We start from the raw sequence: 22,447 nt of genomic DNA, 5'->3' as shown, positions 1-22,447 counted from the left end.
CCTTTTACAGTTCCCCATATTTCTGCTTTTCTTACATCACTCTAAGAAGCATACCTAATATGGACATATACTGTTTGTATATTGCATCTTTTAGTAATAATAAGCAGCTCCATTTTAAAATCTTTCCCTAACTGCTACTTATGTAATTTCTTGCATGGTTCAAATTTTATTGTTATTTGCATTAGGATTGGTAAGAATTCAAGCGTCTTCTACAGATACTGAGAAAAAAATACCATTTTGGATAATTGAAATGAGATCTTGCGTATTGATAGGACTCTTAAAGACCTTTAGTATAGTCTTCACTTCAGAAATGCTTTCTAAGGATCATTACTGTGCTGGAAGATGTAGGTGGACTGTTATGGCTTTGTTGTAAAAAAATGCAAGCTCTTGAATATCAATACGACATTTAAAGGTTTGTGGTGAGATGTGAACCACTCAGTATAAAAGCTCTAATCTGGGTTATGCTATTGTGTTGTGTCCAAGTTTTTTTTTAAACTTCCATTTTTGCTTGCTTTGCATAGTTTAGTCTTTTTTTTTTTTATTTTGTCTTTGCCAAATATTTTTCCATAATAAAAATAGCATTCCTTGCCTTCAGGTACATGTTTTCAAATTATGACCATAAGAGTTTAGCAGTTTTACAAACCAGCATTCTAAGCCAAAGTTTATTTAAACATTCATTTAAGTTCACAATTCATTTAAACATCTCTATTACTATTTCTTGCAAATCAATTCAGGCATGTAACTTGCTGCATGTTTGTTTTCTACATTTTCCTCTTTGTTATCAGAATACCTCAAAAACCTTTTTGCCTCCTTATTTTTACTTTTTATGTTGCTTTTCTTCCAAGATTTCATTATGACTGTGTCATCCTTTGGGATTTAGGATTACTTCCCTGACAGTGTTAAAAAAATGAGGAACTGTATCTGCAATCATGTCACTGGTATGATAAATCATATTCTAATTCTGTATAATTTGGCCATGTTCTTACCTGAAATGTGGAAACAAATCGGCTCAAATGTGAAAAGCACTGCATAATATGACCTTTATATTTTTAATCTCCGTCAATCATTGTTGTATTACATGCTCTTCAATGTTATTTCCTGGGTCTTAACCATTTTTCACATTTGCGCACATTCTTAAATCTTCAGTGTGGATAGAGGATTAAGTACTGTAGTCATCTGCAATAGGCCCTGAAATCAGTGGCCAGGTGTTTAGCTGCATGACAAAATGATTCTCTGAACTATCAATTTGTTATGAACATGGCATTTTATAATAGCAGCCTGTTGGCCAAATCAGGGGAAAGAGATTAATAGCATTTGATGAGAGATATCAAAAGCTCATTTGTTGGATTGAAAATGTGACATGAAATACTGCTTTTAAAACAATAGTGCTGGTTAATAACTTCAGCAGGCTACGTAAAACAGGAGATCTGAAATTATTAGTGATCTTCATGTTGATCATTTCCTATTTTCTTCCCAAAACGCAACTACTGTAATTATTAAAACTGGCCACCTTGCAAGCTCCTGTTTATATAAAAGACTACAATTTCACAGCTCATGACTTTTATAGTTCTGTACCTCTATTCCTCATTTCATGGGCCCTTGGGAGGCTATTGATATCCACATTATTACTTCATTAAGTACATAGTGTTCACTTATTGCTAAATCTACTGCTGTTCCATTACCCATAATCCAATCATGTCATACACTACAGTGACATTATGAATTGAGGTAAAAAGTCGATAATATTTGATGCAAAGGCCTTTGATCAGGGTCAGGGCTGTCCAATCCTGGTCCTCGAGGGCCTGTGTGTCTTCAGCTTTTTATTCCGGTTTGGCTCGTAACGAGCGAAATCAGAACAATTAATCAGATAGACTGGATCCAATTTAACAGCTTCTTCCAGGTCTTCAGTTGCTACAGCTTTACAGAGGTCTAGGAAACCTACAGACACACCAGCCCTCCAGGATTATGACTGGTCAGCCTTGTAGTAAGTGCATAAGTCTATCCCTGATGACTGTAGTACATCTTTGACAGATCGAGTAATCGGCTGACCTAATTAGCCATGAAAGGCACGGAAACCCTGAGGAAGAAATGAAACAATGAAGGATGGCAACAGTTGACAGCTGTTGTAAATTGCCGTGGTTGACAACTCTGGGAACAAATGAAAGGATGCAGACATTTCAGGTCCCAGCAGTCAGCGAAGTCCGTCCCTGATGTCAGTGACAGGTTAAAATTGTATCCACTATCTGCAGCGCTCCCACTCAGAAGAAAGAACCACTCGCAAGAGCTGTAATCTCTCCCTCTTGGGCTTTTAGTTTTTTTGTTCTGATTTCAGTGTACTCAAATTTGAACTCATTAAAAACATAGCCAATTCACTGTGACGTAACAGTTTATTAAAGCAAGCAACAAATTATTGAAAGTTTATCATTCTTGGATTTCGCGTGTACTTATTCCTAACTTGATAGTATCCAAGGTACCTACTGAGATTTGTCTGTATCTATCCTTGAAGAATTGTGACAGATTTATAAGCTTTGGAAGAGATCGATATAAACATAAAGCATGTCTGAGCAGTTTGTAATCATTGGTTTTCATCCAAATTAAATTACCATAAGTGAAGATATATTTACAGTGTGTATGACATACATGGCTCATCTGGCTTCAGTTCACTTTTTCCTCAGCAAATCCATTTTTTTTCTTTGAAAGTGATCTTATTTTAGCTGGATTGCACCACTCAACCCAGTGCAGATTCACATGCTGGCATTTTCATCTCTGCAGTAATATAAAGAATTTTATGCCTTGTCAAAATTGTATGACCATATTTACTCAATAAGTTACGACTGGGACAATGTAGTACCAATGTTTGGATTTATATATGAGGTAGCCTGAAATAAAATGTATTTCCATGTGTGTCAGTCTAGTAGTAATAAAATGATACTTGGAACTTGACTCCAGATATACGTTTTTCAAACCTCAGCAAATGAGGTTTGAAACCAGACCTCAGCAATGAACACCACCTACAGTGTGCACAGTGCTTTGTGCAGCTTAATGGAGATCTCTAGACAAGAGTAATACTGTGTCTTGTACTGTAAATTGTATGATGTTGGCTTTCCTCCTACATTATCTTTGGTGCACTGAGGTCAAAACGTGTAAGTTCTGAATTCTTTGTGTGCGCAACCAAAATTAAATCTTAGTTCTTAAATTGTACCACACAGCCTTTGGATCAAAGTAAGAGCCAGACTTTTATAAAGGCAAGCAGAATAGTTTATTTAAAAGAAATGCTAGAGAAATCAAAGCTATCCTTACTTCTGCTCAACTGCCTTACAGAAAAGATCATGACAAAGCAGCAATACCTTTCCTTCTTCTGAGTGTTTGGATTATATAGATTTATCTTATTTCTTTCTCCTCCAGACTAAAGTCAGTTTAGACCGAGGTGTAAAGTATAATAAATCATGATGTATTTAAGCATTTTGAAGCTTTGTAAATTTAGACTTTTACTGTTGTTTTGTTTGAGCTGTGGAATTCTTGAGTCTTGTGGGCTATGCCAACTCAGTAAGAGAACTTTGATAGTGTGCATACAGCATATCTACACATTGTAGACTCCATTAACCTCACAGTTTTGTGTTTAAGGGTTGGAGGAAACCTGACTGTGATTAGTTATCATAGTCAGGTTTCCTCCAACCCTCAGGGAGGATCAAAGTGACTTCTCAAAAGCAGTAAGACATGGATGAAGAACAGAAACTCTTGACTGATATGGCTCAGCTTTATCTGCGGTAATGGTTAAACCTAGAGTTCTGAGCAAGAGGTGAACATTCATCATGACATCACTCCTCACTTATAAGGTGGAAGTTAAGGAATAGTGATTGATTGCTTGACCCAGAAGTCATTGACCTCCATGTTTAATAGATGTCTCAGAGGCCAGACAAGCTTGGAGCCAGAAACTTGAGCTTGTCCTTTGTGATTTTAGTGGTGATTTTGGTTTAACCCTTAAAAACATGTGCAAAACATGAACCTTTCAAACTTCTTGACATTTCATTTCAAATCCACCATTTCAATGTGTATGCTGGAGTATTCATGACCAACTCAGATTTTGGGAGTTTGTACAGTAATGCAAAAAAACAATGTACAGTATGTATTTACTGGGAACAAGGGAAATCTGCAGTTTTATGTGTATACTAGTTTATGAAATGAAGGTTTTTACATCTTTTTATCAGAAAGTGCAGTTTACATGTTGAGATTACAGAAGAGGTGTTTGCTCACTCATGTGATCTTGCTCTTTGAGTTGGATTGATAAATAGCTTCTGTCACTTTGTTTGTGACCCTCCTCAGGCAGAGCCAGTATGCATTGGTTTAAGGGCTTGCTGCTTGCATGTAGTGCTGGCTTGTAATGTCATCATCGACCTCCTGTTTTAAAATTGCCCACACGTCCTCCCCTCACTATTTCGTCTTGATGTAGTGAAGCCTAAAACTGTTTTTTAACAGTTTGATCTTGATATTTGATATTGACAATCCCCGGAATTCAATAATATGCAACTTTAATTGATTTTTCAGAATCAGGCTGTAGCACAGAAGATAATGAAGTATTCCACTAAGCAGTGTCTGTTCATTTCCTTTTTTACAAAATAAATTTGGGATCCTTAATTCATTAGATTCAGAAGCCAATGTCTGTGAATATCCCCATGGAGATGGAGTAGCAGGTCAGTCAAATATATAACGATGGCTGTTTTAGCAGATTTGACTGCCTTAGCAGCCTATTTCCCGAGACATGGATACTGCCTAAGCTATTAACAGTACTGGAAATATACTGTAGTGCTTTGTTCATTACATTTGACTTCGTTATGTTATTTTGGGAAACTGAAAATCAGTCATTTAATTTATTATCATGTATCATTTAGGGACACAAAATACATAATGTGAGTTTAAGTAGACTTATGGGTTGTCAGTCATGAATGGTGAACAGGCGCAACAACATGATGTTCAGAAGAAACAGGTAGGTCCTAGGTTCAGATGTACTGTGAAATTTTGCAATAACCAAATTAAATTTGAGTCTGAGGTTTAATCCTAAACCTCCTTATCATTCTGCTATATAGTGAGTAAATAATAAATAAATAAAATATTATAATTAACATTGATTATTATTAATTATGTTAATTTATGTGTGATGAATTGTACCTTATCAGCTATGAAAAGTCCATAACCCCCATGATGTTCATGAGTAAAGGAACTTTTTGGAGATGGTTATTGTGTACAGGCCCTACTGTCATAACTTACGTTGCTAATTGTTCAATTAATAACATTTAGAAAATAGATTAATGCAAACAAGACTTATTATTCCAAGAAAACCCCTTTCAGATTTTATGAATATTTGCATATTTTCACCACAGAATGTTTTCAGAGCTTCATGTGGATCCTAGTTCTTTTTATTTTACAATCAACAGCAGAAATGGCTGTAAAATTTTTTAATTTCAGGTGCATAACCGTATCATTTGAGGTCCGTGCAATATTAAAACAGGAAGCTTGTATCTATTAGGCCACAAATAGAGCACTGAGTGGGGATCACTGCTATCAAGTGTCAGTCAGCAAATCCTGTTCATTGCATGATGAGCTTTTCTCTAAAAAATGTAGCAAGCTAATCTGGAACTAATATGCATGTTAGTGCATATCATGTCACTGGAATGTAGTGTAGGGTAAATGTACACAAAACACACTGATTAAACTTCCAGTGAGACATGAGCCATGTCTCATTATTCATGGCTGTGAAATAAGCGGGGGCTTATTTATGATGCACTTTACTATTGTAGTACTGTATTTTATGTGGCTGGAAAAGAAGGCAGCAGGTTGAAATAACAGTTTTTACAGGAGAGCACAAGCTGAAACCATCAGCCGGTCTAACCTTTATTTTAGAGCCTTCAGAAGGTTCTAATTACTGGCTGATGAGAGGTTTCACAGAGGCTGTTAAGCACAGGTACATGCTGAATCTGGAGTTGGTAAAAGCTGTATTTTGTGAAGCAATTACCATGGTCTGGACTTTGTAACAGCTAGTAATTTAAACACCTGAGGTTTTTTTTTCCTCTAAGGAAGCTGTGGAAATTTTCAGCTTTTGATTACTTTCATGTAAAAGGTCTTTGTTTTTCTGTCAGGTCCTTCTAAAACACTGTCATAATTAGGATCAGATTTTTGCCATTGGGAGAAAATAATTTAACATCATTACTTAAATTGTTTCTGGTACTATTATTAATAGTTTCTCTACACTTCAAAAAAAGAATAAAGGACAGACTTTCAATCCATCTTCTAATGTTAGTAGGATTTCTGACAATTCTAATGAAGAATTTGACCATTGTACTGTTCTCTGTTACCACCAGGTGCTATTTTAGATATATTACATTATAATTCACCTAAGCATCTGAGAGAGTATTGAGCAATAGGATTGCATCAAGCAGCAGTGCTAGTGCCCAGCCCTTATTTTGACAAAAACAGCAGTTAACTGATTACAAGACACAGTGCATACAGCTGCCACACTGAGATGCAGTCACAATAACACTTTCTCTCTGGCATCATCAATCCCACCCAGGTCTCCACTATTTTTTGTGATGTCCAGTGGAGGCGGCATTTCCTGCCAGTGGGCATTGAGTCCCTTCACCCAATCCAAGAGACTTCCACCCAGCTCAAACCCCTAATTCCCATGTGGGTGCCAGTCTCCAGGCACAGCCTTGCTCCCTTCGTCACCTTACTCACAAACACACACTCAGACAGGGATACAGAATGGGCCTGAGCACTGGTAAAAGCAGAAGATAATTATTGTAATTTAATTTCTGGAGTTTTCAGCCGAGAGGCGAAGGTCCTCTTAATTCATTAATGAGGTACAGCCCCCCACCTAGGTCACACTGCGCACATATTGTGTGCCAGCAGCCACACCACACCTGATCAGGTATAAAAGTTAAGGGGGACCTTAAGGTAGTGAAGTAGGGCAAGTTCTGAAGAACAAAGTATAATTTTGTCAGGACAGGAGGCTTAAAACCGCCGCTTTAAAGTACAGTAACAAGATATCTTTAAAGACCATGGTGTTAGGACCTCAGTTTCATGTGTTATCCAAAGGACTGCACTTCGTACAGCACAGCATCCCCAGTAACTATGCCGGGGTATTGGTTTCCATAATTGTGGCCCAGAGGAAAGAGTGCCATCTAATGGTCTAGCAACACCACTTACAGCAGCAGCCTGGTTTTCCTTGGAGGTGTCCCATCTCAACACTGATCAAACCTAGCTTTAGATAGCATCCTGAAATCTGATGAGACAAGGCAAGGAGGTGGTAACAGTGATGGTGACAGAGGACAAGTAAGTCTTTGACATATTGTGGGATCATTACAATGTTTAGATTCTTGTTTTACTTGTAAAAAACCCCAGAGTGAATAAATTGCATTTGTCCACTAGGGAATATCAGGCTGTTAACTGCAGTGTTTTGCTTCTGACTTTCAAATTTTGTCTTCTTATCCCTTTAATACTTAATGTTAAATGCTTCCATTACTCCTTTTCCCAATTGTCAGCTGACTTTGATCTTTGCAGCATTTAAGTTTGGATTGTATTTTTTTTAGTTTAATCGAGGATGGATATTTTGATTTTAAGATGTTTATCTGCCTGAAACAAAAGCTGACCGAAAGAGCACATCATATTATAAAATCTCATGAAAGGGTTAAGCATGCATCATAGATCAAGTTGTATGAATGTAGAAACCAAATGTGAATGATTATGAAAGTCATGTGATAACTGTCAGACCAGAAATGCGTGATGCATGTACAACTATTGAGTAGTCTTGACATGGGAATGAACTGTTGTGATGAGTGCAGCAACAACCTTCATGATTTTCTGCAGGCATGATGGGATCAGCTGGCCTTGGAAGAGCAATCTTGAGAAATGCATTACATTCTGCCTGTTCTAAGTCTAGTAAAAGCACCTATTTTCGTATGTTGGTGGGTTTGAAGTTCTGATTCATAGGTTGAGGTCTTCATGAGATCTGGGTTTTGTTCAGCCATCAGCAGGTCAAATGATGTGCTGCAAAGGAGTAGGTCAGTCTGGGACAGATGTTTCTTAAATAATGGAAAATCTGCAGATCTGAGTGATCTACAGGTCCCTTTGTTTTATCACATGCCATTTAAGGACAGATGGTGCCGTTAAAGCATGACAAGCTTTCACTAGCCCTTCACAGCTAAGATTAAATTTTTGTATTTCATTGCCCAAGCTTGAACTGGCACAGAGCGTTTTGAATAAAAAGTAATGGACTATATTGCTGAGATTTATTTCTGAGATTTAAATCTGAGATTTACAGTAAAGAAATTAAATTTGGTAAACAGCCATTGTAAAAGATAGACTTGCTGCTTACTGTGAAAGTGTTTGGCATTATTATTATACACAAAAATACAGCTACATTTCAAGATTGATGAATTTTGAACGTGTGAACGAAAAGCCTGTAGCTCTACAAGATCCATTCAACATGCAGAACTTCACATTACCAGTGTTCCTTGAGACAAAACTATTATTCATACTTAAGTTTACCTGAGTGCTGAATATTACTTCATGCCAGAAAGTATGAGGTGATTTGTTAAATCACCACCATGAAACATTTCATTTTTACAATAGCTTAATGCTCCATCATTAAGCATAGTGGACCTGCTTATAGCCTTTCATAACCTCTTTAGGTTGAAAAGTAGCTGCTTTGCTTCTGCAATGGCAAACTAAATAAAAATAATTTGTCGTTCTTTCTGTGTGTAATCAATTGAATAATGATACATGTTCATATATTTAAAGATATGATAGATTATTATTCAATTCCAACTTTCATGATAGTTAATCTCTTTGGATAACCAAACATGTTTAAAAACACACTAAATTGTATATGTAGCATAGCATTTATAGATGAGAAGATACTATCTCCTTAAGAAAGACTGGATAGGTACAAAAATGACCACTTTAAAAGACTTCATCTTAAAAGCTATTTGAGAAAATGAGACAATGTAAACTTCTGTCTAAAATCCTTCCTCCCATGAATAAATAGTTGAATTTTTGGACATCATGCAATGGTAATGCCAAAATTAGTCTGGATTCTCATGGAATGATCTATGTTCTCCTAATCTGTTAAAGTCAGAACTTCAGTGTAGAGAAAAAAAAGAACTGGCTAATTCCAAATCACTCACACTACAAAATTGAACAATTCATTGATACAATTTCATTGATAAACCTTAGTATTGTATGTATATTGAATGGACATAGTTACATTTTTTATACCAACTGTAAACTTTGCAGTTTCTATTCTGTGATAAGTCATCTTCTTTATAGATGAGTATGGAACACAGCAGTGTAGGACTGAAACAGATACGGAACAGTAATATGGCTTCACTGATGTTCTTTAGTGTAAAATATGAATAATATTAATGCAGTAAACCACATAGGCTTTCATTGTTTACAGCTATTCCTGCATGATTTAAAACTCAGTCAGATTTGTAAATTACCTCAATTATTTATTTGTTTGCATTAGAGCACACGACAGCTGTTCATCACAGCATGTTCGGAAATGTTTCACAGGAGTCTTACAGTATTAAAAACAACCCATATAAATGTATGATAAAGTGCTCTGGTAAGAATAAAAGAATTATTTAAAGTGTTGTGATGACGTAAAGATATGTAATGATCTATTTCAACGTCAGGTGACAATATTTTATGTTTTATTTTATAATCTTGCCACTCACATTTATAGCTGTAATTGTCTGGCACTTGAGAAAATTATACTGTAACTGCAATTCAGCTGTATTCTTGATCACACTGGACAGAAAACATGGGTGTTTAGTAGTAAATGCAAATAATGTCCATGGCCAGTAACCACATTGCTTTACTGCCGTAGTTATCCTGAAGTACGTTTATTGAAGAAAATGGCATAAATAATTTTTAGAAGCTCCTAAACACTCTTGTTTTGTTCAGTTTGGGAATTAAGGTAATTCTCTAGTTTCTAATACATTTGTATATTTCTTTCAAGCATACAGCACAACAGAAGAAGCCTATTTATTCACCTATATACTGTATTTGGAAAACTTAAATAGATAGCATTTGGATATTGATTGAATGTTTTTTGGCATCATTTTAATCGATTTATTTCATCACTGATCGTGATATACTTGAGTGGCTTTGTTGAATATTTTTAACACTTATTAGTGAGTTGAATATGTGTAAATGGACACTTGAATAGACATAAGTTACCTGATTTAACCTGTGTCTAGCCACTACAGAACTTCACTTGTAGTGATCTGTGGCGTGACTGCTCAGAGCTACATTGGTCAAGTCCTCGGGCCTCACCTGCAGATCTTTCTTACAGGCTTCTAGCCCGTGACTTTCACACCAGAGCCCTCTCTTGATAACATGTTAAACAGCATATACTTTACTGTATGTATTTATATGTCATGTCTGTTTACTAAACTGTTGATGTACTGGCTACAGAAAACAGTTTGTCATAATGATAAGTTTTGTGAATTGTGCAGTTATATATGATGCTTTACATACTATGTTATATTCTTTCCTTTCCATTAATGTGTAATAATAAATCTTCCAAGCTCATTTGATATCAAAGTATTATATGGTTCCCTGTAACTACTCCCTGGACATTTACTTTGGCATGGATGCTGTAGAAGATGCATTTCTTTTTGCCTGTGTCAGTTTTTTATTACAATCTCTGCTCATATACTATAACTTTCTGTATGAGAATTTTGATGTCCTGGTTTTTGAATTTTCAATCTATTTCACACACTTTCTTCACCATGATGTGTATCTGCTTGTTGTCTGGTGCATAAGTTATTTTGCCAACACTTTGCAGACAGACCACAATTCTTTGCTTCTTTTTGTGAATAGCCCTGAATTGTTGGTGCTCTAATTTGTTGCAGATTCTCTTTCTGCATGAAGCCCAATGTGTTTTCTTCCTCCTTTCATGTGATTTACATTTAGTGTTGTGGTCCTTGCAATCAGTGTTGATACATAGTCTTGGTTTTATAAAGCGGATGATTTGAAGAAAGGTGATTGTGCTCTGTAGAAACTGGAGATAACGTGATATTGGCCGGGGGTTTGTTTTTGTGTAAAATGTTCAGTGGCATCCAGGGTGCGTGGCATGACAAGCTGGGTTAATGCCATGTCATTCTTGCTTCCTTTTACAGATCTGTCGGAGAAAAAGAGTGACCTTCGTGTATGTGACGACTCAACGTGTCGATATGGGGGCACATGCAGGGATGATGGGGCTGATCTGAAGTGTGTGTGCCAGTTTCAGGTAAGGTATTGTCACACGGGCAGCAAAGCCATGTGTGATAGGAAATGGAAATCATAGACTCATTGAAATTCAAAGTCAATTATGCAGATTCAAAACCATTCTTTTGCATGTCAGAAGATGTAGGGCTCCTGTCTTCAACAGCGTTTAAGTGCCCTGTCATTTTAACATGGTAGCCTTTTTCTTACGACTGTTTTCAGTAGAGTTCTCTGAATAATTTACAGCAATATCTCAGTTTTACATTGCATGCGGCCAAGATATGACCTAATCTATATCTGTTCTGCCTCCCCTAAGGAAAGAACAAATACATAATATGTAATTTATGTGAGAAATATTGAGCTGGTCTGTGCAGTGGGTGAACTCATTTGAATTGCTTATTATAGCATAAATATGTTCTGTACAGTGTCTTGTGAAAGTATACATGATTTTAAAGCATTTTTAATCAAAACGTGAATGCTCAAACAGAACACTTTTATTGATGAAATGAAAATGTATGCAAAAACTGCAAGGAAAATGACACGCTAAAATATGACGATTACTTTCACTGTGCTTCATCATACATAAAATAAGACCTAATTAAAATTGCACTTTCATAATTATAACTCCATAAATAATCTGAAACAATCATGTAACATTTTTGTGTAAACCACAGTGTTTGTAAAAATAAATTTTGACTCCTAACCCAAGTTTAATTAAGTAAGAAAATGCCACTTGTGAATTAAAAAAATATGCTGGCAGTGTAAGAGATTCCATATAGTTCAGCATCAGAAAGTTTTCAGTACAAATAAGAAGTCTGTAAATATTTCTAATATTCTGTACAAAATAAGATGTATCAGGAAAGGTGTCAAACTGATAATATATTTGGAAAACACTGCCCCGACATTTTTGAAAGGAGAGCAGTTAATAGTATGAAGCGTGATTCACCACGCAGCCTGCAACATATGAGGTGCAAGGCTATAATAAGCTTTAGTGTGATAAAACCTGCCAAGTTTCAATTCAGTCAAGGAAGTGGTTCTCTGCCAACGCAATAGAAGTTTGAATTTTGCAAATAAAATGGTGGCAAGTCAGTGACTGTTGTTAATGCAAGATCCACAATTTGCTGTATATTAACTGCACTGTCACTGCAGTGTTAAATACCAAGCTTTGAGTTAATTGGCTTGAACAGGATTGAACAGGAGCAGTTTGTATAAGAAAGTGCAAGCAGTTGGATGACCCAAAGTGGGTGAGAAAATTCATCTAAATTAAGCTTCTGAGGTGCAAATCAGAAACAGCTTAAATTGATCATGAAATTGGTCAAATTCCAGTTAGGTATGTCTGGTGTTTCCAAAGAATGTGTGATAACCTGGCCATCTTGATATGTACAGAATTGATAGTGCATCATACGTTAAAAGCATGCTCACGAGCAAAATGTTCACCATCTTTGGAGTTAATTGTCCAAACAAGTTCTAAACAACGGGTTTTGTCACGAGCTGCGGATCTACATCAAAACAAAAGTAATGGAAATAAGGTGTCAATCTTGGTCTACACAGAAACTCCATTTGGACTCCACTATTCTTCTTATAGGTACTAGAATGAGATTGCTAAATTTTACAGATCAAACAACTGAGCATTTTTGCTTTATGTGCTGCATTTCACAAATTGGTTGGGAATAGGAATAGGAATTATGATGGGCAGTTTTCAGGTGTACATTTGACATTTGATTGACCATGGAATCAAACTTTTCCATTCAGTTGATGTTGCAGTTCACAAGATTTTGAAAAGGGTTTTAGATTTTGAAAAGGTCTGGATGTCATCGTGGTTGGTGTTTACCCCAGATTTGGACCAAGGGTAATGGCTTATCTGTTCCAGTACACCTGCCAATATGGATTTCCTTGGTTGCTCATTCTCTGAACATGAATGGTTTCAAAAGTGAGATTCTCACAATCGCTGTAGGTCTTCACTACTTGGAAGTAACTAAAGAGATTTGTTAGCCTTCAAATTATATGAAGAACTTTCAGGTGAAAGGAAACCAGTTGGCTCATCTAGCCTGTTAGTTAGTCGTTAATTGAGAGAAAGAAGATTTTTTCAGATTCCATCATAGGACTTCAGTTACTTAATTCAGGCACTCTAAGATGATAAATGAGAGCTGCACCTCTGTTTTGTTATTGTCCTTTCAGGGCAGTCAGTTATTGGCTGGCAAAATAAAATGTATATTTGAAAAACAGAGCTGTCAGACGGTAACATACCATGTGTTCATATTAACTAACTAATCGGTGAATGTAATTTTATGTCAAATGTGTCTGGCTATAAAACACACAGGTCATTTAATGCTTTGCAGGTTTTGTAAATCTGATAGTGACTTAATTCCAGCAAAGTTATTTCTATTGGATTTAATCTATCCATTCCTTGCTGCAATTTCGCTCACGGGATTTATAAATTATCTTATCTATTTAATAACAGCAGGTGTCTGTACATTTCCAAATCATATAGTAAAATCTACGTTTACTGATTTGCATTAATATTTCATTGATAATCATTAACAAGTACAAGTAATCATTACGGAAATAAGTAATTCGTTTCTTTTTAGCTTTATTCGTGATGCAGCAAAAGTATTCCCTTTAGGACGCGGTAATCGCCGACAGCTTCTTGTCCATTATTCCTAGATGTTGACATTTCAAGCCCGTATTAATCCCTGTATCTTAAAGTAGAATTGAACAAAAAAATGCATTCTGGCAAAATTCATATATGTACAGTAAAAGACCATGAAAGGAAGTGTATTTTTTTAATCAAGAATGTGGAGCTGATAAAAACTCAAAAAGAGAACACTGAATAAGACTTATCAAGATGTCTACATCCAATCTTTGTTACAGAAAACATCAAAAGGGCTGTGCTACTTAGCAGGTCATACAGCTGCTTACACTTAGTTTTTCAAACTTACAATTCGTTTTTTCAATTTCTAATTTTGACATTGAATAATGCAATCAAGAAACCATATTGTTACAATTTAATATTTTGCAGTCTTAAAACAATATTTTATCTAATTTTTAGCTGCAAAATGTTAAGAATTAAGAGACCGTTTTAATGTGAGGGATACAAGAAGTAAGATAACCTGGTATTCAGATATGTCTTGTCTTTTTGATGAGATTGACAATAGCTGCCAATACCGCTGAAAATATCCTGCTGTGGGCAGTTAATGTTGATAGAATGTGAATACCATACTCTTGCATATACATACCATAATGTAGAATTTCATCCAGAAAAGACAAAGTCCTTTTGTAAAGAGTTAGATTCAAGCTTTTCGCTATTGTGCAGCAGAAAAAAAGCTAGTATTAGAAAAAACAATGAATATTGTGTGGCACATAAAAAAATAGAATGTAAAAATCAAGATGTGTCACAAAGCCACATATTTCTTGGTAATTCTCCATATTGTTTTTATTTGATACGTAAGTGCTGTGGATAGCCCCTTTAAATTACTTTTTTAAAGTGCCTCCTTTTTGCATGAGTTGAAGAAGCCTGGACAACACATTAATTAAACTAAATGCTGTCCATTTCATTGGAGCCATGTGCAGGCAAATGGTTTAAAGAGGCATGGAAAATATTAAGCTGGTGGCTGCATTATTTCTGCTCTGTCGGATGCTTTAAGCCAATCAACCAGCAAAACTATCTTATGATGTTGGAAAAAGCATTTAATCAGTTTTATTTCTCTTGGTCAGGTAGTCGTTAAAGCCTGGTTCAGTCAGTATGAAAAGAAACATAGGATTAAATACAGTTGAATTAAACTGTTTTATTGTTGGGAGTAGCTGCTACTGCTATTAAGCATGTAGAGTAGGTATATTGTTTTCCTGGTTCTTTAATTCTTTCATTGACGTATAAGCACATCTGTCCTAATTATTTAATCAATTAATTGAATGTCCTAAAGAATAAGGGACCTGGTACTCCATGTGACTGTTCTCTTTTTCTTTTCTCTGCACAGTTATAAACGTAACCTGGAAAAGCATCTAAGATTGTCAAAATATGAGTTTGTGATTTTTATACTATCCTACGTATCTACAGTTTTAAAGTTATAGATTAGTACTTTCCACTTCTGCGGTGAATTCATATCAATATAGTCCATGGCCATTACTGTGCTGCAGCACATGTTCGCACCTGGGATATGGCGGAGAGCAATATGTTCATCGGTCAGTTGAAGGGGATAAAGAAAGGCAGAAGAACAAAATGTGATAGTCTTTAAAGCAGCATCTGCTATGAAGCAGTGTAGTTTAACAGTTTCCACTGGAGCCAACAATACAAAAAAGAAAAACAATTACAAAAAAGTAAAAAAAAAAGATCAAAGCTATCAACCCTATAAACAGTTGACTTCCAAATTGTGCATACCCTTGATACAACATGACTTGAAAGTTGGGTTTAGCAAAAGTAATAACAGTATATATATATGTTCATTGCATTTATATAGTGCTTTCCATCCCTAAGGATTGCAAAGCACACAGGAGGGAGTCCAGTTTCTTCCACGTCTACAATAACTCGAATCATGTGCACATCCCACTTGAGAGACATGCAGCAGCCTCTCTACACAACAGATAGGTTGGAGAAGTGAGAAATGAAATACCAGCTGAATTAAGGGAAGTTTAAGGAGGCTACGTTGTGCCAGAGTAGAATTTAGTTTCCTTATGGACTGTGCCGTGGTATCAAATAATTAGCATTTTACTGGTACACATTCAGTATCTGTTGCATAAATGAATGAAGTTATGAAAAATTGTAACAATACGTAAGAAAAATAGTATTGGATATCACTTAAATAATGTCTCCTTTTCTAAATATCTGCATCTGTGTTCACTCAGATTCATACTTTTTTGTTTATACATTTGTACATTTTCATCAAAATGTAAATTGTAATTTTATCCTGTGGGGTGAGCAGCCAGTTACATTAAAGAAAGGCCCTCTGAGAATTCCACAGAGCAGGAGACTGTAGTTATGTTGCAATGCACTAACCACTCATCACACCTGGGAATGTAGGATTGCAGGTCCACTGGTGCAAAAAGCACAGGCAGTGCATTACTGAGTCATGGAGAGATGTAATATGGTCAGATCAGTCATCCTGCATCATGATTTTTGCAATAGGATGAGTACACTTGCAGCACTAACATAAAGAACTGAGGGCTTAGTCCCAACAGTGAAGGGTTTTGGTGGTTCTGTAATGTTTTGGGATACATTTTCCTGGCATAGTTTGGGCACTTCCCTTAGAAGGCAAGGTCAGTGCTAATCATATTTAATGGTACTGAACAATCATCTGTATCCTATGTTATAGCATTTTATTTGTGCCAAGTGGGGTAGTGTCTTCCAGGATGACTGTGCTGCCATCCACAGAGCACATGTGGTCGGCCAGTGGTTTGATTAGCTTTTTTGGTGTTTTCTGGAATGGAGTTTTGTACCTTCATCCAGGAATGAGTTGAGTTGACTTTCTCAAGGAAGAGTGGTGCACATCCTTTCTGCACAATTCCAGTTGTTGGCAGAATCTATGCCACAGCACATACATGCTGCTGGCCACACATGGTGGCCCAACACCCTATTAAGTGACTTTACTGTTTATATTTTTTGTCCACTGCCTGTTGATTTTAAATGTGTTATCCTAGCAGAATAACAACTTCAAGCACAGCTCCAGATCTGTAAAATGATTAAAAGGATTATAAAATCAATTTTTTTATTTGGTAATGATAACCTCCAGACCTCAGTGCAACATTTGTGGTATGAACTACAGGAACTTCCCAAAACGCAAACCCAGGAGTTCTGAAGGAACATAGATCTGTATAGAGAAATGCCTCCAGATAAGTGCCTGAACCTATTAAAATGCTACAGGATGAACTGTCATTATGTTATCAAAGCCAAAGGATGATCAATGAGATCATTGCGTGGGTACAGATAATAGTAAACATTGCATAATAAGAAAAAACATGCTATTATTTTTGACAGATTGTTTTTTGCAATATTCAATAGTAATATTCTCACGACATTTCAGATTTCCTTTATTTATACAAGTACTAAATGTACACTTGCATTTTCTTTTCTAAGAAATTCAGCTTTGAATCATTTTTCTTTGCAAAGTACTGTACTCTACTTGTGTAGCTTAATACTATGATAAATAAATTGCACACTGTACACCAGTTTATATATACAGTACGGGGTAGAAGGAAAACTCAGCATGCAAAAAATTCTTAATAAATGTTGATAAATTAAGTTGTGCACTGTATATTATGGTCTTACATATGCTAAATGTAGGAGAGTGGAGAATGCATCGTAGGGGACTGTTGAGCAGCATTACCAGACATGTTCTCTTTTGATTATTTTAGTTGTTAAATTGTAAATGGGAATAAAGAAAGTACAGAGTCGTTTTTGATTGGTACATGGTACATGGTAAATTATTTCGATGTATATGATGTTCTTTGAAGTTCAGAGACTTACTATGTAAGGAAGGAAGGCAGAATATATAAACCTCAGTATTTTTTTACATTATGTTCTTTTATTTGATCTGTCTGTTCTAAAGTAGTTTGGGGAAACCACTGGTACTACTTACTCTTAAGTCGAAGATGATTAAATATATATCTGAATGTCTAAGGAATTGGCTGTGTAACAATTGTTCAGCCTGTTGAAGAAAGCTAGAGTCAGCATTTCCTACATACTTTGTCCTGCTAAGTATATGAAATACTCTTTATATTTTTCTTCCAGTGCCACAAAAACTACATCCCTGTGTGTGGATCAAATGGAGATACCTACCAAAATGAGTGCTATTTAAGACAAGCAGCCTGCAAACACCAAAAGCACATAACAGTGGTGTCAGAAGGTCCATGTTACCCTGGTGAGTTGGATATACTTTATATAGTCAAAGATTTTATTATTTAGTGCATTCTGGTGTGTCTCAGTTTAGCAAGACTATTTACTCTGTTATTGTAACTGAGGCAAGTGTTGTTTGAGGGGCAGCCACTTTTTATGGTAAGTGGGAAACAATTCAAGCTAGCACCTAAATCACTCTTGCACTGGTGTTATATATTGTGGATACTAGTTAAAATCATAAGATATACTAGTCAACACAATTCTTTATTTTGCTTTAGGTGAACAGAATACTACTGACATATTCGAATAGTTTGCCTTTTTGCAAAGATAAGTTTCTGTCCTTTTACTAAAGAATAAAATACTCTAAGTAGTGCTACCAAACGTATACAAGAGTACTAAAACAAAAGTAAAGTATAGCACTGCAGAATCATGGTAAAGGCATTGCAGAGCAATCCTAAGTGGCTTCTCCAAAAGGAGTTTGAGCACTAAGATTCAGATTTCACTGGTTCAAACTTTGGTCAAGTAGCTAGCTGACTGTCACTGGAATTACTTAGGCAGTATTGTCTAACTGATAAAGCACCATTGCAGTAAGATTGGGAATGATCAAAGAAAGTGCACTCTTGGCTTTCTGGCAAACAGCAACTTCTGTGCCCTTCTGGGTTTCCTGTAAGCTTGCCATGACATCAGTAAAATATGCGACACTGCGCCTTTTGACACAGACTCTCCTATCAAGCACAATGGAGCATGCATCATGTCAAGTGAAAAATGGCTCTGCAGGTGGTCAAAGGAGTATATTCACATGTTAATTATCTCTCAAGAGAGTTCTGGAGTCACTACCAGAAACGTGTAAAGCAGAGAAAAGACTTTTTACAGTATCCTATGCAAAGTTAATTTGCTACCTAATATCAAGGCTTAAAATTCAATATAAAGCTATTTGCATTAAAAATATTTGTCGACATGATCTTCTAAAAATGGCAAATGTCAAACAAAGTTTAGCATAAAGGTGTTTTTTTATATTTAATCTTTAGGCATTTTCTGTAAAAGAACAAAATTATTACAATCTTGAGTTTAGTACCAGAGATGCAATTTTATTGTAGATTATAGCAAGTGCAGTTTCAAAGGGTTGTAATCAAATGTAAAGAGTGATTCTCTGAAGACAGGGATTGCTCCTGCTGATGTGTTTTTGCTCTCCATTCTTCCTCACTGTGCTTTCACTTTTGGTAGGATATAAAGCTTCATTCTTAATTCGTTCTCCATTAGGTATTCTGCTGTTTCAAATGTGTACATCTATTGTCATTTAACACTAAGGACGTCATACAGAACAGTGCTTGTGTTATTCAATCTCTGAGGTCCCTTTCTTCCTGAAAATAAAGTCCTCGATTGCATATCTTATGCAAAATACTATAGGCACGCCCACTGGCAAAGATACTTTGCTCCATTTTGGCTCACTGGGGTAAATAAACATCCACAGGAGCAAGCACCTGCAAGAGAAGCTGCTTGGGCAGAGATATCCATTTATTATTAATAAAAAATTGATTTTGCTGTTTTTTCTCTCTTTTGAAAGATAAATGCTGGAAGGCCTATAGCCGGTTTGACTCAAATCACTGCCTGTGAAGAGCCTAACAAAGGTGTTGATTCAGTTTATGTCCACAGCACCTAAAAAAGCAGAATCTATATTTTTTCAATATTTTTGACAAGCTAAAATATTGGAAAAATTGGAAAAATTCAGAATGTGTAGCTAATATTTATAATATTTTTATTTATCTGCAGATAATGGATCTGGTTCAGGAGAAGGAGGTATGTTGATTTATTTGATTTCTCTACATAATAATAGCTTTGTAAGTCAGTAGTAATGGTGACTGGTCACTAGTTTGTTCAGAAACCTGAATAAAAGCTTTAAAAAATGTAACATCCTGGCATGAAAGTGACTATCAGAAAGTCTTGTAACTGTCTTTCACCTGAAGTTATGAATGAGGTGGGCCGACATGTTCTTATCCTCCAACAGACTGAAAGAGACGTTGAAGAGCAAACAAAGCAGAACTAAGAGGGAAATGAGATTTCTCAGTTGCTTTAAATCTGAAAATGTTTTTCGTGTGTGCATTCAATAATGTCACCTTTTGGACCTGATCCGATAAGCAACCCTGGCCCAGATCCTTTTCACAGTTCTGTAGAAAGAAGTTAAAACGGACATAGCTTTTAATATTATATTAACTGTTATTATGTTATAGCTGTTAGTTAGCTGTTATTATATTATACTTAATATTAGCTTGTTAATATTATAAATGAGAATACAGAGCTACATTTGATTACTGTCCAGGAATAAATTCCCATGCATCAGTCTTATACAGTACGGCATGTGGCATAGTCTTCAGCTGTTTTCAAATATATTGTGTACAACCTATGTGATTATTGTGTATTCTCTATGATTGTTATGAATATTAAACTTGGCATGGTGTTAACGGTTACACAGATGATGAATAAATTAATAAAAAATGCACTCGTGCCGCAGCGAGAGTGATTCTGGGAAGCTATAGGGTGAAAGCTGAAGATCAGTGAGAGTGATCACCATATGGAGGGCTTCAGGGGTAGTAGGTGGTGTTAATGATGGCCGATACTCTGCTTAAAAATAAGCTTGATTCCTTTAATGATGACACACTGGGCTTAGAATACAGATGTACAAAGCCTTTGTCTAATGTCAGCAGTTTCTGATAGCAATGCCCATTGGTATTAAATGTTTTAATGGAAGAGAATGATATGTACAATACTGAAAAAATTAGATGAGTATGTTAATATTTTCAACTTTGTTTCTAGTTTAATTGGTTGCATATATTGAAAAGAAGGAAGGAGTCATACTTGTTTTTAGCATTCAGTTATTTCTCTTCCAAATGTGTGCTGATCTATATACAGTACCTGCCAGCAGGAGAAATCTTGTTTGATGTTTTTGAGATCAAAGTTTTCCTGTTCTATTTGTCGTTCTCCAGTAACAATGCCAAGGAAAAAGCTTAATGTGTGTTAAATTAAGGAGGACAATAACAACACCGCAGATGTCTTTGCTGAACATAAGTGTCCCACTGTGATACGTGCTCATCCTTTTCTATACCTTTTGATACCTGAAATTCTGATCTCTAGGTTAGGCTGTATAGTTTTGGTTCCCATCCAGGGTGCATTAAAAATAAAGCTTCCTTGGCAACATACTGTATTTGTCATTTTGAATAAACCAAAATAACGTTTTCTGTAACGATAACAGAGCCCAGGATAACCCCCTCCTGCTTCTTCTCATAGTTCTGTATTTCTGTTACGCGTTCATTTCTGCCAGTACTAAAGAAGAAGCACATGACCACTTTTCAAGGTGATTCCAGCCTCTAATCTCTAATAGCGGTGAAAGAGAAGGGCTCCTAGAGTTGTGATTAAGTGCTGAGAAGCTGCGTGCGTCTGTGTGTGTGTCTGGGTGCAGCAGCACTAATTAAGCTGTGCCGAGCAACAAAAGGGAGAGCTTGCTCTAGGCAGGGACACAGTTCCTCATGGGGAAGGCAGATTGGAAAGGGAAGCATTGAAGTTGTGCAGGCTGCTGACCTGAGGTCTGACAGCCAGGAGCTTAAGGGGAAGCTGCAGCTGCTCTAGCGCCAGTTTTCCCAGCAGGTGTCACTGTGGAGAAGGAATTGCCCGAGGCCATCATCTCTGGGGAGGGAAAGAAAAGATAACACAATCAGCTGCTGTCAGTGTTAAATATTAACTAACAAGAGGTGGAAGCTGAGAGGGAGACACATTTCACAAAAACACAGATCAGTACGGTGAGAATTTAAAAGTCTGACCACAGTGTCACAGCGTTTTAAACTTTTGTGATGATCTAATAAGAACATCACGACACTTCCCACCTTTTGATTATGTGCATGTCCTTATGTAGAGTGTTTAGGAAGCAATCGCTCTTGAGTTCTCACTATAAGGCTCGATGGAATATTTCAGCTAAAGGCTATATGCCTCCAAAGCATCATTAGCAGATTTTTTTTTTCAGATCAGAGTAGAACAATGTGAATGTCCTGGGTCTTGAGGGTGTGGAGGAAGAGCAATTATAATAACTGTTATAGGAATGAATCGTGTGGATACTGCTTCACATTTAGTAACTAGCCTTTCCTTCTTGCTTCATGGCATTTAGGCTGGAAAGAGTAGAAAAAATATAAAGCCAAAAAAGAACTAGAACATAAGAAAGTTAGAAAAGAAGCAGATGCCTTTTGGCCCATGTTTTGAGTGTTATTTAGTAGCTTTGATTTCACTCAGTCATTTAAAGAAGTTGTCTTGGACAACACAGCTGGGTAGCTTGTTGCAGATTCCAGCAACCCAGAACCCAGATTCCAGTAA

The 22,447-nt window shown here is 36.3% G+C and overlaps 1 protein-coding gene across 1 annotated transcript in view; it reads left to right on the top strand.

The window, feature by feature from the left end:
- Nucleotides 1-22,447, top strand: part of tmeff1a (transmembrane protein with EGF-like and two follistatin-like domains 1a) — an 88,313-nt gene that overhangs the window by 37,648 nt on the left and 28,218 nt on the right. Inside the window, exons 3-5 of the mRNA XM_088643940.1 lie at nucleotides 11,181-11,290; nucleotides 17,987-18,116; nucleotides 19,862-19,888. Of these exons, the coding sequence (XP_088500066.1) occupies nucleotides 11,181-11,290; nucleotides 17,987-18,116; nucleotides 19,862-19,888 (267 nt within the window). The remainder of the gene's footprint in view (nucleotides 1-11,180; nucleotides 11,291-17,986; nucleotides 18,117-19,861; nucleotides 19,889-22,447) is intronic.

This window comes from Lepisosteus platostomus, chromosome 8, assembly GCF_059453375.1.
Source record: "Lepisosteus platostomus isolate fLepPlt1 chromosome 8, fLepPlt1.hap1, whole genome shotgun sequence".
In the NCBI taxonomy this organism is placed as follows: domain Eukaryota; kingdom Metazoa; phylum Chordata; class Actinopteri; order Semionotiformes; family Lepisosteidae; genus Lepisosteus; species Lepisosteus platostomus.
Note: the sequence above shows the minus strand (reverse complement) of the source record. Positions and strands in the feature narration are given on the sequence as shown.